Here is a 15,366-nt window from a genome sequence, read left to right as displayed (position 1 = left end):
CGCTGTCTCTTTCAGTATTTTACCATAATCATAATGATCAGATTCAGCAGTGAGCCCATACATACTAGCTTACTAGGAATGGCACTTTTTGGAAACCGGACCAAAATATCCCTTCCTACCCTATCAATTCATCTTTTCCTTAAAATAGTAATATCATCCATTACCAGTATATAAGAAATCTAACACACACTTTCCCATTGGCTACTTACGAATGACGTGGCTGACACATGTACATTTTCCTAATTCTCTTATCCTCTCATATTTTCCCCAATATTCAAATATCTATTTGTTCTATATATATATTCCTATCACTTAATATCTTTTTCAATCACTTGTACGAAGAAATTTAACTTGTTTGCCACTGAAAATGGCTCTTCAGTCTGCTTCTTTGGTCTCCTCTGCTTTTCTAGTCCCCAAAGATGTATGCTTATCCTTCAAGGATTCTACCTTATTTGGAGCTTCATTCACAGACCATGCCAAACCTGACTTCACCTCTTCTGAATTCAGATGCAAGGTTACTTCCATATCTCTCTCAATTCTTGCATTTCAATTTGACTTTACTTTTTATGAATTGATTTGATCGGTAATGTGAAATTAAAGGAGCAAATTGATACATAAGCTAATGTTGAAATTAGACTAGTTTTATGAAATTTCTTACTTGGATTTTTACTGGCAGAGACAAGCTAACCAAAGAGTTGGGGCAGTGAGAGCTCAGACAACTGCTACAGCTAGTCCAACAGTGATCAGGGCAACCCCGGATGGCAAGAAAACCTTAAGAAAGGGTAGCGTTATAGTAACCGGTGCTTCCTCTGGATTGGGTTTAGCCGCAGCTAAGGCATTGGCTGAAACTGGAAAGTGGCATGTAATTATGGCCTGCAGAGATTTCCTTAAGACAGAAAGAGCTGCTAAATCTGCTGGAATATCAAAGGAAAACTACACAATTATGCATTTAGATCTTGCTTCCCTTGACAGTGTTCGCCAATTTGTCGATAATTTCAGGCAATCAGGCAGGCCTCTTGATGTCCTTGTTTGCAATGCTGCTGTTTACTTGCCAACTGCTAAGGAACCTACTTTCACTGCTGAAGGTTTTGAACTTAGTGTTGGAACTAACCATCTCGGTCATTTCCTACTTTCGCGATTATTGATCGATGATTTGAACAAATCTGACTACCCATCGAAGAGGATGATAATTGTTGGTTCGATTACTGGTATGCTACACTCTGCTACCTATGTTGAAGTTCTTATCTTGTTTAATGGCTAAATGTAATGTTCTTGTGATGAAATGTTTAGGAAACACAAATACCTTGGCTGGAAATGTACCTCCTAAGGCCAATTTAGGAGATATGAGGGGGCTTGCAGGAGGCTTGAACGGTCTAAACAGCTCAGCGATGATTGATGGCGGAGATTTTGATGGTGCTAAAGCATACAAGGACAGCAAAGTATGCAACATGCTGACTATGCAAGAATTCCATAGACGATTCCACGAAGAAACTGGCATCACATTCGCCTCCCTTTATCCAGGCTGCATTGCTACAACAGGCTTATTTAGGGAGCACATTCCATTGTTCCGGATCTTATTCCCTCCCTTCCAGAAGTACATCACCAAGGGTTTCGTCTCTGAAGATGATGCTGGAAAAAGGCTTGCTCAGGTAAAATGAAAATCATATAGACGACAGTACTTGCTTTCATTTTTGTGCAGTGCGTGGTAACATTATCTGTTAATTTTTCGCTGTAGGTTGTTAGCGACCCAAGCTTGACTAAATCAGGTGTATACTGGAGCTGGAACAAGGACTCTGCTTCATTTGAGAACCAGTTGTCTCAAGAAGCTAGTGATGGAGATAAAGCTCGTAAAATTTGGGAGATTAGTGAGAAACTTGTTGGTTTGGCTTAACTGAGATGCTTGCTATTGTGGACTGATCTTTGCTACTGGAGATTATGGTGTTGATGCAGAGCTGAGTTGTTTTTAAACTTTGAAGTTCGGATTCGGATGATGTTCCTTCTGTAAACAATTTTACCTTGTAGAGTAGATGACTTTGTTTGAAACATTGACAATAAAATCACTCACCCTGGTTGCGAAGTGCAAATGATTAACTCTTTTAATTAGCAGTTTGTGTTTGTTCTGAAACTAAGTTCAGAAAAGGTCTGTGCATTATTTATCCCAATGAAGAAAGATCTAAAATTTCAAATGATCCCCATAAATCTGATAAAATCATGTATCTTTCTAGCTCACTAACCATCATCCAGACATTAAAAATTTCAACAAACTTCTACTTGTGAAAGGACCACAATCGAAAGATACTTACTATTTACAAGAGACATGGCATAGCTACTTACTCAATATTTACAATATCATCACGAAAATTAGAGTTCATAAGCAGGGAACCTGGCTTGAGATGGTTGAATGATGTCAAAGAAGAGATATGCCATACCTCCAATACCCTCAAACAGGGAATAGGGACGGTCGCCTCCATGCATCTTCCCCTCTGATATAAGTTTTTCAGCTTTATCGTGTAGAAAGCATGCAAACGCTTTAGCTCTATGCAAGTACTTCATGTCACCTGTTAATCTGTATAGTGACAGAAAAACATAGGCATTTCCGCTGATCCCGTGACATATGCCAACTCGTTTCAGGAGACCCCGCTTCCAAACTACATCCCCTGCTTCTACTGCAGCTTGCAAAAATTCCTTGTCTCCAAAAACCTGAGAATCTCAAACATATAGAAAGATTATCAGGAGGTGGTGATAGCATTCATTCCCTTAATAAGTACAAAAAAAAAAAAAAGAGTGATTCAATGCATTTGCAAGTAAAGGAATGTGGTATTTACTTTGCAAAGAAAAACTATGTGCTTTATATACCATTAGCAAAAAAAAAAAAAAAAACTAACACCTTCAACTCAACATATCATTTCAACAAAAGTCAACAATTGAAGATGTAACGTCAAGTCGTCAACAACAAAGTTAATTTGCTACAATGAGATCATATTCTTGAATGGTAACTGGATGCATTATGTCACAGTTGGGTTCAAATTCCAATTCATAAACCTCATCCAAGTCGTAAACATTATAAATTCTTAGTCTCTCATGTCAACCTCATGCAATCATTGTATTCCAAATGTAGAGTTAATGGAAAACCTAAGTGTGTTACCTCAGCTGCTTTGACTAGGGTAAGAGCAACTCCAGGAGCTCCATGACACCAATGAACAAGACGATCTGATTCATTTCCTTCGCTTGATGGATAATTACCACTTGGAAAACGGTTGTTTATCATGTAGTGCAGTGTCCGCTTGACATCCTCTATTTCATCTGGTTTTAGTTCCATGTCCATCAGAACATACATGATCCCAGCCAGACCATGGGCAGCACCCCAATACTTTTTTCCATGCCATTCATACATCAATGGACATATTCCCCTGTGTGCAAAGTTTCTCCCTGAATTAATTATTTCGTCGACAACTGCTCTCTGCAGATGTTTGAAACTCAACTTATCAGACAATTTATCTTCTTGACTTAGACAATTATACAGAGATGAACTTGAACACAAAACTCCCTTACTCTGTGGCTGGTAGATATGGTTTCTTTACCAATATGATTGTTGAGAAATGAACAGGCCCATAAGAATCCTGCTCTCCCATATAATAACTCACATGGCAAATCACTGGGAAGCTTGATCTGCTCAAGAGTAAGTAAGAAGCTGTGAAATGACCAACAACTAAAATGCACATCAAAAGACATCCTAATGACGAGAGAAAAACAATAAAATCAATACCCCTCTAAACTGTGTCAAATAGTGGTCTAATAGCCACTCGTCACCAGCATGCTTTGCAATGACAGCACCAAGAGCATAAACACCAGCCCGCCCACATATAAACGTCACACGCCTGAAATTCATAGATGTTGCATGAACAATCTAATGGACTTAAATTATCACTTAAAACAGCCTTACTTCAGGACCTGAGCTAATCAATCTGTTTAATGTATTATAGTGCATAATCTCTATCTGAATTATAATAAGGCTGAATCACAACAAATCTAAAGTTTCAAATTGCACATAAAAACTTCATACTTGAGAAATTGTGCTTCTTTATGCTAAACATCAGGATTGAATATTGTATTAGCAACTAGATTGATGTCTCAACAAATATGAGCAACACCATATAAATTGTATAATTACACACTTAGAAAACCAAGTCACAACAAATACCAAGATGAAATATGCATAGCATTCAGACTAACATGAGCATTTCCCCAAAGTAATTGCTGGCATCGCCTCATTCATATTTCAAAATAGCTGCTCACAAGTAGGAGTGAAGCTACATTGAAGCAAATCGAACAAATAATACAAATAGACTTGACAATGAATTAGTCAAAATTAGCCTCGGACAGGCATTGTGTTCAGCATCTTAATATGCAGAAACATGAGAGAGAAGTTACTCAGAATCTGTAGAAGCAGAATCACAAGCTTTGACAATATGAGAGCAAAGTTGAAGATCATTCTGGTTGTTTGTAACTTGGTAAGCCTTAAAGAGCAAATAAGCAGTCCCTAAAACCCCAGTATAAAGAGTATAATCTTGCACAGACGTTCTCCTCGATCCCCATGTCTCCCTCACCACCTTAAGCAAAAAAACAAACACTTGGTTGGCATCTCAATAAACCTCAGAACAAAACTTGGCAGAAACCCCATAATTCAGAAAATGATTCGACGGAAATTGAAATAAGAAAAGTAAGGTTGAGAGGAGAGGAGTACGATATCTTTGAGGTGCAAAGCTGAAGTTGTGAGAGTGTGAGAAAGCGTGCTGTGGGGTAAAGAAATGAGCTTTATGAGTGGGTCGTGACTTATGTGACTGGCTGATTCATCCACTGTTTCTGGGAGTTGATTGGGGAAGTGACGGTCGGCCATTTTTCTGCCTGTAGTCGGCACGGCGTACAGTATAAGTATGAAGCTCTTGAGTTTTGAGTAGGAGGAGATAGAGATGTGGAATGTTCCTTTTTGGTACAAGTGTCTTCTTAAGCTAGCTACAACACTAACTGCAAATTCGCTCAATCGGTCCTAAATTTAAATTGCATCAATTATCATATAACTAGGCCAGTCAATTGAATATAATAAAATAAATAATTTTAGAAATAAGGTATCAAAAATATGTCTAAATAAAAATATAGAATTAAATAAAAAAAAAATATAAAGTTAACATAAAAAATATAATATGATTAATTTAATTATGATTTTTAACTTAAATTATATATATTTTATAAAACGTTAAGCTTAAATTCGTATTATTTTGTAGATGTTAAACCTATATTGGTGCTATTTTGTACGTGAAGCCTAAATTGATGCTATATTGTAAATGTTAAGCCTAAATTGATATTATATTATAAACGTTAAGCCTATATTGGTGCTATTTTAAACGTTGAGTCTAAATTGATACTTTCCCAAAAACTTTATGTCTATTTTGGTACCTTATCCCATAATTTTAAGCCCTCAACTTTTTGAATTTTATATTAGGTAAATTACACTCACAGTTAGGTTGTTAATTAGGGTGTGCATCAAACGCTTGACCGATCGAGCTTGATCTAGATAGATACAAGTGTTGATTTGTTAATATCTCGAGTCGAGTCGAGTCCTCTCGAACCGAACTTGATTTAGCTTTGATTGAATTTTGACCGAACCGATCTTTTATTCAGCTTTGACGAGTTTTAACGAGACGCATCATATATGCATATAATTAGTATGGAAGACAATAAATATAATTTCTATAACATAGAACACATGAATTTAAAAGATTAAAAAAAAATCACATTTCATGGACGAGCTTAAAAAATAGTAGCTGTTACATGTGATTGGAGAAAACAAACTCACAGAACACATATGGTTTTCATTGGCACAATAGTTGTAATGCTCCTAGGATGGATGTGAGAGTAGAGAGAGAACTTAGTAAGGGAGAAACTAATTAGTTTTTAGGGTTTATATTTTTAATCTTGAATTCCTAATATTTCAGACTAGGCAAAATGTCTAAAGAATCTGTTAGTGTTTTTAATGAACATTGTGACTTGTGACTAGTTAAGACTAATTACTCATTTTCATTTTTTTCTTATTGTCATTAATTATTTTATTTCAAATTAAAGATTAAATTAAAAGATAATTGAATCTATTCGCGAGCTTTCGAGCCAAACCTAAGAAAGCTCGGGTTAGGCTCGAGTCAATCTCGAACTCGATCCGAGCCCAGCTCGAACTGTTTGTGAACTACCCTGGCTCGTTAATGCCCCTACTAATGGCCATTGAACTTTGTCTATTTTCATGGTATGTAGTAGATAGGGATGTAAACGGGGCAGGGCGGGGCAGGGATTGGAGTTCACATCCCCATTCTCCGACTAAACGGGGAATCCCCATACCCGCCCCGCGAAACAAACAAGGATAAATTCATCTCCGTTCCCGCCCCGCGGGGAATCCCTGACCCCGTGGGTATCTCCGTTTACCCATTTAAAGTTTAAAAGAATATATGAAAAAAGAAATAAATGAAAAGAATAGAGAAAAAAAAGCAAATAAGAGAATATGATGAACAAATAGGTATAGAGTGAAATATAGGTAAAGCATTTGGTTCAGATTAATGATAGGTTCAAGTTTTTCTATACGTATTTTTTATTTTCTATGATTAATAATATGTTATTGGGGATTAAACGAGTAATCCGTCGGGAATCCCCGTGGGGCACAATACGGGACGGCTTCGGGGATCCCGCGGGGCGGGGATACCCTTTCCCATCCCCGCTAACGGGGCACATATTAGTCCCCGTCCCTGTCGCATAATAAAACGAGACTGGGATTACCCGTCCTCGACGGGTAATCCCCGCCCCTTTTACATCCCTATATGTAGGGCAGTAAATGAGCCGAGCCGCTCATGAGCGGCTCGGTGGTCAGCTCGATAAAAACACGGCTCGACTCAGCTCGATTTATAAACGAGCCGCTCGTGAGTACGATTTATTAGCTCGGTTCGTAAACAAGCCGAGCTTGAGCAGGCCAAAGCTCGCGAGTAGGCTCGAACTCGCGAGCAGGCTCGATTAGAACATTTATGAACAAATTTTAATTTTGTAGAAAACTTTGCTTGTGAGCTTGTTTATCTACACAATTAAAGAGTTAGTTGCGAGCAAACTTCATAAATATAATTAACGATTTACTCACAAACAATTCATGGTTAGATAATTTTCTTAATGAACCAAGTTCAAAGAGGATTTGGGCTCGAAACAAGCTTGAAGCTCGGCTCGAGCTCGTTGAACAAGCCAAAGCTCGGCTCGGGCTCGTTAATTTTATAGCAAGCTCGGCTCGGGTTCGAGCTCGTTAATTTTATAGTAAGCTGAGCTTGAGCAGGTCAAAGCTCAGCTCGGTTCGGCTCGATTACAGCCTTAATGGTATGACCCCTGAACTTCAAACCGTAACATAAAAGTCATTTAATTTTACACTTTGTTACACCCTTGATCATGATTACAGTTTATGCTTGATTTATTAAGAGATAGCATAGATACATCGATATGGTTTCAAACCACACATCAACCTACTCACCTTCAATCTTTAGTTATGAGAATTATCAAGTTTTGAGTTGTTAGGATGAAAGCATATTTAAAAGGTTTAAGTTTGTGGTGGTGGATTGAATCTAAAAGAAGATGCCACCTTTTAGGAATGTCATAACTTCTTAGACCTTAACTATCCAACATTAGATCTGATCAGCATTCATGAAGATGAGTTAGCAAAATCCCCAAAAGCTTTATCTATAATTCACATTGTTATCTTATCACAACAAAGCATAAAATTTTGTAGAGTATACCTATAGAGACCAAACATACTTAATATGAAATCCAAAGTCTAAGATTGGGCATATTTAGCTAGAAACTCAACGTCATAATCTAGATTTAGAGGATTTGTGAAATAAAGTGAACACTCTGACGCCCAAATCAATTTAGATTTAATCAGGATAATATAATAAATAGAGTATGAATCCATTCCAAGTTTGGCCGTATTCAATGAAATATTGACCTCTCTCGTAGTCTAGATTACAAATTTCACCCCTTTGATGTTTAATAGGGGTTTATGCAATCCTTTTCAAAATAGGATTCTTCCTGCTTAGTCACTAACTAGGAAGGGACTTCCTCCCCTCAATAGAAGGTTGTCTCTTTAACATAACAAGAATATAAGAGTCCTATAATTTTATGGCATTTGTTATCAGTGTTGGGATTTCTTGAGAAAAAATATAAAAGAAATTAATAACAAAATATGGTGCTAAGAATTTTATTGAATCTATCAATGTTCTGCACACCTTAAAAGTATTAGATTAATGACCTTTTTATAGGCTTATAATGCAACAAGAATATATTAGAGGAAATAATAAAATCTTATTTGCTATCCACCAATCCCACTAACAAGATCAAATACTTATTTTTAGGAACCATTAAACTATACTTGGTAAAAAATAACTTTGAATCAAATGACGATTCTCCGGTTCGTTTCCAGAAGATTACTCCTACAAATTTAGTTCTGATCCCAAATGACGATTCTCCGGTTCTGGTTGGCAATTTTCATCCTACAGTTCTCTATAATATGCTCTACAAGATCATAGCCAAGGTTTTGGCTAATAGATTGAAGAGAGTTTTCCTTGGTATTATCTCATAGGAGCAGTCTACTTTTGTTCTGAGTCGGTTATAATCAATAATGTGATCTCTATGTTCGAACTATTCACCCTAAAAGGTGTAAAAAGAATGGTAAATCAGGGTTAATGGGTGTGAAAATTGATATTTGAACGGCCTATGACAGTGTTCGTTGGGGTTTTCTTCAAGAAATGCTTCACAAGCTAGGGTTTCATGATAGATGGACTCATTGGGTGATATGTGCATCACGTTGATTTCGTACATGGTGGTTGTTAATGGTGTGAAGTTGGGTCTGATTGTTCCGGGACGTAGTATTGGATAAGGTGACCCATTGTCTCCATACCTTTATATCCTTTGCGTGAAAGGCCTCTTGCAAAAGCACAACCGATCCTAAGGGTCGAACGTATTGATGAGGTGTCACATGGTGCACCAGTGTTATCTCACTTATTGTTCGTAAATGATAGTCTATTGTTGTATGATGCTAAAGAGGAAGATGTGGCTCTTAAAGCTATTTTGGTTAGGTATGAGTGTGATTTGGGTCAAGCTAATAATTACAAAAAATCGAGCATCTTTTTTAGTCAAAAGGTGTCAAAGACAGTGAAAGCCAACATTAAAAATGGGTTGGGGGGATCTCCTAGAGCTTGGATATGAGTTGCTATCCAGGCTTCTCAACTTTGGTAGGTCGTAATAAGAGATCTCTTTTTTGGTGTTTGAAAAATCATGGTATAGGTTGTTCGGTTGGTATGATAAGTTTCTTTCCCAAGCGGGGAAGGATATATGTTCTCTTGAAATTGGTAGCCCAAGCCATTCTCACCCATTGTATGAGCACGTTCTTACTTTCTGTTTCTCTGTGTGATGACCTTCAACGTATGATGAACTCCTTTTGGCGAGGTTCGAATCCTGTTGGTAAAAAATAGATGGCATCTTGGGATAAGTTGTGCGTTAGGAAAGACCATGTAGGTTTGGGTTTCAAGCATTTCAAATCCTTCAATCTTGCCATGCTGGCTAATCAGGCTTGGTCACTTGTCATTAGGCTAGAGACGTTATTTTGTCTTATTATCAAAGCTAAATATTTCCTAGGTGGGGATTTTCTATCGTCTCGGGGTTCTAATCCAAGTATGATATGGCGTATTATGTGGAGTTCATGGGACATTCTAGTTCGTGGGCTTAAATGGCGGATTGGGAATGGCTTAGAGATGAAAGTATGGACTGATCCTTGGCTGAGTGATGCTCCGAACTTCAGAATATGTACCAATGTAGAGGAGACCTTGAGAACTTGATTGTGGCGAACCTTCGGGTGGGTGGTTTTTGAAAATGGAACCTTCCTCTAACCAGTTCGTTGTTTAGTGAAGCTGATATGCGATCGAATTTAGCTACTAATGCAGGCGATTTTGAGGTTAACGACAAACTGACTTGGAATTTTGATAAACGGAAACTGTTCTCGGTCAACATATCATGTGGCTTGGGAGACTTTAATCTTTAAGAGGTTATCAAATAACAATACTTGTGGGCTCTGCTCCGACGTCAAGGAGCATGCGATGCATCTGTTTGTTGATTGTGATTATGCAACCCAACTCTAGCATCACATAGGGATTGATCATCAGATACTAGGCTCGTTTTATTTTATTGAGTGGCTTGAAGGGTTCCTAGCCACAAGATCTCTCTGAGATGTCTTCTACTTTGTATGTGCTCTAGAAGATTTGGTGTCACCGTAATACGCACCATTGGGATGGGTTGTATGCTCCTTTTACTGTTGCGGCAAAGCTCTATAAAGATTTTCTTGCTCGGTTCACGAAGTCGATGTCTCTCTGTTTTGGTTTGACATGTGGTGAAGTGGCAACCTCCTTCGTTGGGGTCGATAAAACTAAAAATATTGATGTAGGATGTAGTCTTCATAGTGCAGTTGTGGGCTTGGGTGGTATTACCGTTGATTGTGATTATGCAACCTAACTCTGGCATCACATAGGGATTGATCATCAAATACTATGCTCGTTATATTGATGTAGGATGTAGTCTTCATAATGAGGGAAAGTTTTGTAGGAGCTTATACTTTTCGACAAGTAGGTATTTTGCAACTGAGCTTAGCCAAAGCTATGGGGCTTTAACCTGCATTAATGTTGATTATGGAAGGGGCCAATCTGAAGGGCTGGTAGAAATGGATGTGGAGAAAGTGGTTCGTGTGGTTTATTCCCATTCTGATTACCTCTTGAACTATGGTGTCATTTCAAGCTTGTGATTAGATTCTTATAAACTGCCTACAACTTTGATTATGTTCGTTAGTTGCGCCGTGAATAAGATTGCATGTGAATTAGCTAGGTTCACTTTATCTAACGGTTGACAAACCTACTTTTATTAATCATTTATTGCTCAATAATATAAGGGCTAATTACTAATCTAGCCCATTTGAAGGGGTCCATTAATATATTTGATCCACTTTGCTTCCATCTCACCAAATTAGACACTTTCATCCACTTTGGACAAGAATACCCTTATTTCAATTCACCTTCTTCCTCAGACACTCAACGTCTTCTTCGCCATCCCATCCCAAGTCTTGAGAGAGAAAAGACGGTGGTTTATAGAGAGAGAGATAGAGAGAGAAGAGATTATGTTTTTAGAGAGAGAAAAGACAGTGGTTTATAGAGATAAGAGATTATGTTTCGTTCAACCTTTGAAGGATTAGTGTTTGCGGAAGATGATTAGGATGGAAAGCTCAAAAAATGAGAAAGAAAAAAAATCTAACAATTGAACTGCTGCGATATCGCATTTGTGACGAATTCGTCACAAATGCGACAAGTGTTGTTGCATCTGCGACAAGAGTTGTCGCATTTGTGACGAAATGTGACAGCTGTCATTGCTTTTGTGACGAAATGTAACAACGCAGATGCGACAACTGTTATCACAAAATGAAATGCGCCAGCTGTTGTTGCTTTTGTGACGAAATGCGAGGAAAATGGAGATAAAAAAAAGAAGCCAGACCAGCGAGAAAAACAGATGTATAAGCTAAAAATATACCATTTCTATAGAAAGCTTCATTTGTTTTGTGTTTTCTTTCCAAAATTTAGAATACTTTAATAATTTAAAAAATAACTAACGATTGCCATCATAAATTGAAAAAGACTAGTGGTATATTTATTTAAAATGAATGAAAGTATCTAATTTGGTGAGATGAAAACAAAATAGGTCAATGGACCCCTTCAATTCTAGATTTGTAATTAGCCCATAATATAATGCCTATTTCTTACTTTTAGTTCTTTATTTCTTAAAAAAAAAGTTTAAGATTAGATAAGTAAGGTGTTGTTTGATAAAATTGAAAATTAAGTGCTGAAAAAATAAGTACTGAATTTTAAGTGTTGAATTATAAGTGTTGAAAGTATTGAATGATATAGTAATTTTATAAAAATATTAATTGATAATGTTTAACTTAAAATGTTAAGTTAACTATTTTGACTTACCAAAATAAGTGATTTTTAACTTAATTAACTAATTTAAATGGTGGAGAAACAACCGTTATCAAACGCATTTAAATTAAATAAGTGCTGAATATTTTAATTTAAGTAATTAAGTACTTTATCAAACTAAGACCTTTTGGAGGCTATCAACAAGATTTCGGATAGACATGCTGTTTGTCTTAAGAGTCAGAATCTCATTAAAGCCATCTTGAGGCTTCGTCCTGCCTTCGATTCGCTTACCTTCTCCCATATTTATAGGGAGCAAAACCGCGTGGCGGATCGCTTGGCAGCTGCTGGGCATGGGGGGATGTTAGGTGTTTCTACCCTTTCCGTTCCTCCTTCTTTTCTGTTACCTTCTCTTCTTGAGGATAGGATTGGGGTCAGTCTTCCTAGACTGATCCCGGGTTAGGTTTTTGTTTGTTTGTTTTTTTCTTCCCTTCTTACCAAAAAAAAAAAAAACTAAGGCCTAAGTGTTATGAACTTATATTTAAAAGTGTAATATCAAGCGCTATTATACCGAATTAAGCGATCTATTAATTAGACAAAGATTATACTGTTCAACTATATGCTTTTCAATCATGCATAGAAATAGAGTCCAACCTCTTGAAATAAATGTACTTCTTTTTTTTTTTTTGATAGAAAATACACTTGCATTAACACAAATAATTACAATCATTTTGAATACAAGGTAAAACACATAAAGGGAAATTCTCAATAAGGATTTCTACATATGAAAGAGAAATAGCCCAGGCTGCCAGGTTATGTGCAACCATATTCGATTGGCGCCTTTCATGAATAAAATCAATATGTGAGAATGACTTTATCTCTTCGAGAATATCATTAACAAGCACACCCATCCAATTGTGAATAATTTCTTGTTTGCAAAGAAGACGGATAGTCGATAGAGAATCTGATGCAATCTGAACTGAATTAAACACAGCTTACCGAACAATACGAATTGATGATAATATTGCCAATAATTTTGCATGCAAGGCAGACATAACCACACCCAAAGGTCCTCCACCCGATAGTGCTACATAACCTGCAGAATCACGAACAACTAAACCAAATGTGCCCTTATTAGACCTGCAACAGTAAGCTGCATCACAATTAAGTTTATATTGGTGAATCAGTGGTGGAGACCAATGGATCGATCCAGCCACACCTTGTCTAGAAAAAACTTGATCAACTCCTGTATCGTACACAAGATCAAAAGCAACAGATCCATTCAGGGCTGACAACACAGACGCCACAGCCTGTTGTGAACCTTTCCGAAGCCGACCATGACAAACCTGGTTCCGCTCATACCATATCATCCAGATCAAACCACAAAAATATGCCAATTCCGACCGTGATAATATACTAAAAACCATAGAAAGCCAGTCATGACAATCAGTCCCAGATACTTTATAAACCTTTACAGACAGATTAGCAGCTTTCCAGTACATCTTAGTAATTGGACAATTTTTAAACAGATGAATTAGAGACTCCTCATTCCAACCACAAAATATACATCTAGCACATAAATCAATACCTTTTTTTGAAAGATTATGAAGACTTGGTAAAATGTTTTTCGATGCACACCAAACAGTATGTAGAAATTTTACGAGTGCTTTTACATTCCATAGAAACTTCCAGAACAATTTATAAACAATTGAAGAGGAACCTATGGATTGAGATAATTGTAACGAATGAACAGCAATCTTATAACCTGATTTTACCAAATAATCACCCATTCGAGAATGTAACCAAAATAAAGAGTCTTCTATATTTATTCTACGGTAAAATCCTCTGAAATGATCGTGCGTTGAATTACCTGTATCATTTCTATAAATTGTATATAAATATCTTTTTTTGGTAAACTGTGGATAAATATCTTAAATTTTACAGTACATTTTTATCCCAACAATTTATACCCTCCGTTATCATCCATCCATTCAGATATAAAAAAACAAAAGATCGATAAAATTCGAACCCCAATAGTTTAGATAGTAGATAAAGATGAGAGTGAAAAGCCATTTAGTTATTTGTTTGAATTTACATGAACACTGAGAAAACAAAACAAAACAAACACAACAGAACCAGAAGAACATCATAATAAAACCAAATTAAAGATGATTGTAGAAAAATGATCAGGCATCGTGAGAATCCCACTGAGTCCAATTAGCTTCACTTCCTCTACGAGGTAAACTATTAATCCTCGTATACTTATCCACTTTAAAATTAGCTCCACAAATCACCCCTTCACTATCTATCCTTTGCATTGCTCTTATCTTATTCATCGGATGCTCAAAGCTCATCAACCCCCCTTCACTATGGAACATGAACCCTGCATCCATCCATTTTTTCAATTAACTACTAATCTCAATTAATTAATTAAACTAAACTAAACTAAACAGAGAGTAAGTAATTAAGTACCTGGTGGGAAGGGGGCATAGGATTTGGCACAACTTGCTTTAACAACATCTTTATCATCACATATAACAACCGATCCATCTGCAGCTATCCCCCAAAAAAGCTTGACTCCACCATCAGAACCAAGAGCAACAAAAACATTACCAGGCTTGCTATCATATATGACAAAAGCAAAACTTCCTTCGAGATCTTTAACAACTTGATCAGCTGGATATGGACCTCTATCTCGGAGTGTTCTGTATGCTTCTATAACAAACATTGCCTCGTTACTTCCTTTGGTTAATCCATATTGTCTGTTTAGGACACATAGATTGTTTAAGCTCCCCATGAATAAGCAGTATATATCCTCAACTCCGCAAAACAACCTCTGATTCTGACGAACGTAGGAAAGAACAGCAGCTTCGCCGAAGTTCATGGAGAAGGTGTTTTCAGGATGGTGAGATAGGAATTCATTGAGGGTTTCTTTTGGTAGCTTCGGCTTTGATTTATCTGATGCTGGACTCTTTAGTTCTTCTGGTGGATTAGCAAAAGCTTGGTGAAATATTGCTAACATTTTCTCTTTCTTTCTTTCTTTCTTCTGTAGATTAATTGTGAAGTAAATAGGAGTGTATTCAATTATTTTTGTAGTATTTATATGCATTTTTTTGCTTGGATAATTATTTTATATTTATATTCTGATTTTGAAAAGTCTGTCTGACATAAGCAAACGTGGATGTTAGTGTAATGGGATAAGGTTTCTCTTACTACGAGGTATTCTTATCCAGGTTTTGTATAGTCACTTCATTTTTTATGGTTTTTAAAATAAATAAATAAATTAAAGTGGATTTTGATGGAACAGAAAACACTATTATATAATAATCCAAACAGAAAAAGT

At 36.7% G+C, this 15,366-nt stretch overlaps 3 protein-coding genes across 3 annotated transcripts; 1 reads left to right on the top strand and 2 right to left on the bottom strand.

Moving 5' to 3' along the window:
• The first annotated feature begins 326 nt into the window (after positions 1-326).
• LOC136218891 (protochlorophyllide reductase, chloroplastic) lies at positions 327-2,106 on the top strand. Its single transcript, XM_066006058.1, has 4 exons — positions 327-514; positions 677-1,208; positions 1,291-1,649; positions 1,736-2,106. The coding sequence occupies exons 1-4, from the start codon at positions 368-370 to the stop codon at positions 1,889-1,891; spliced, it is 1,194 nt and encodes a 397-aa protein (XP_065862130.1). The 5' UTR covers positions 327-367; the 3' UTR covers positions 1,892-2,106.
• Positions 2,107-2,247: 141 nt separating this feature from the next.
• On the bottom strand, positions 2,248-5,001 carry LOC136218892 (lanC-like protein GCR2). Its single transcript, XM_066006059.1, has 6 exons — positions 4,745-5,001; positions 4,432-4,610; positions 3,767-3,878; positions 3,553-3,669; positions 3,146-3,460; positions 2,248-2,700 (listed from the first exon to the last, which is right to left on the bottom strand). The coding sequence occupies exons 1-6, from the start codon at positions 4,895-4,897 to the stop codon at positions 2,362-2,364; spliced, it is 1,215 nt and encodes a 404-aa protein (XP_065862131.1). The 5' UTR covers positions 4,898-5,001; the 3' UTR covers positions 2,248-2,361.
• Positions 5,002-14,079: 9,078 nt separating this feature from the next.
• Positions 14,080-15,105, bottom strand: LOC136218890 (stem-specific protein TSJT1-like). The gene is made up of 2 exons (XM_066006057.1): positions 14,496-15,105; positions 14,080-14,406 (listed from the first exon to the last, which is right to left on the bottom strand). The coding sequence occupies exons 1-2, from the start codon at positions 15,043-15,045 to the stop codon at positions 14,210-14,212; spliced, it is 747 nt and encodes a 248-aa protein (XP_065862129.1). The 5' UTR covers positions 15,046-15,105; the 3' UTR covers positions 14,080-14,209.
• Between the last annotated feature and the right edge of the window lie 261 nt (positions 15,106-15,366).

This window comes from Euphorbia lathyris, chromosome 2, assembly GCF_963576675.1.
Source record: "Euphorbia lathyris chromosome 2, ddEupLath1.1, whole genome shotgun sequence".
Classification (NCBI taxonomy): domain Eukaryota; kingdom Viridiplantae; phylum Streptophyta; class Magnoliopsida; order Malpighiales; family Euphorbiaceae; genus Euphorbia; species Euphorbia lathyris.
This window is presented reverse-complemented; position numbering and strand designations above follow the sequence as displayed.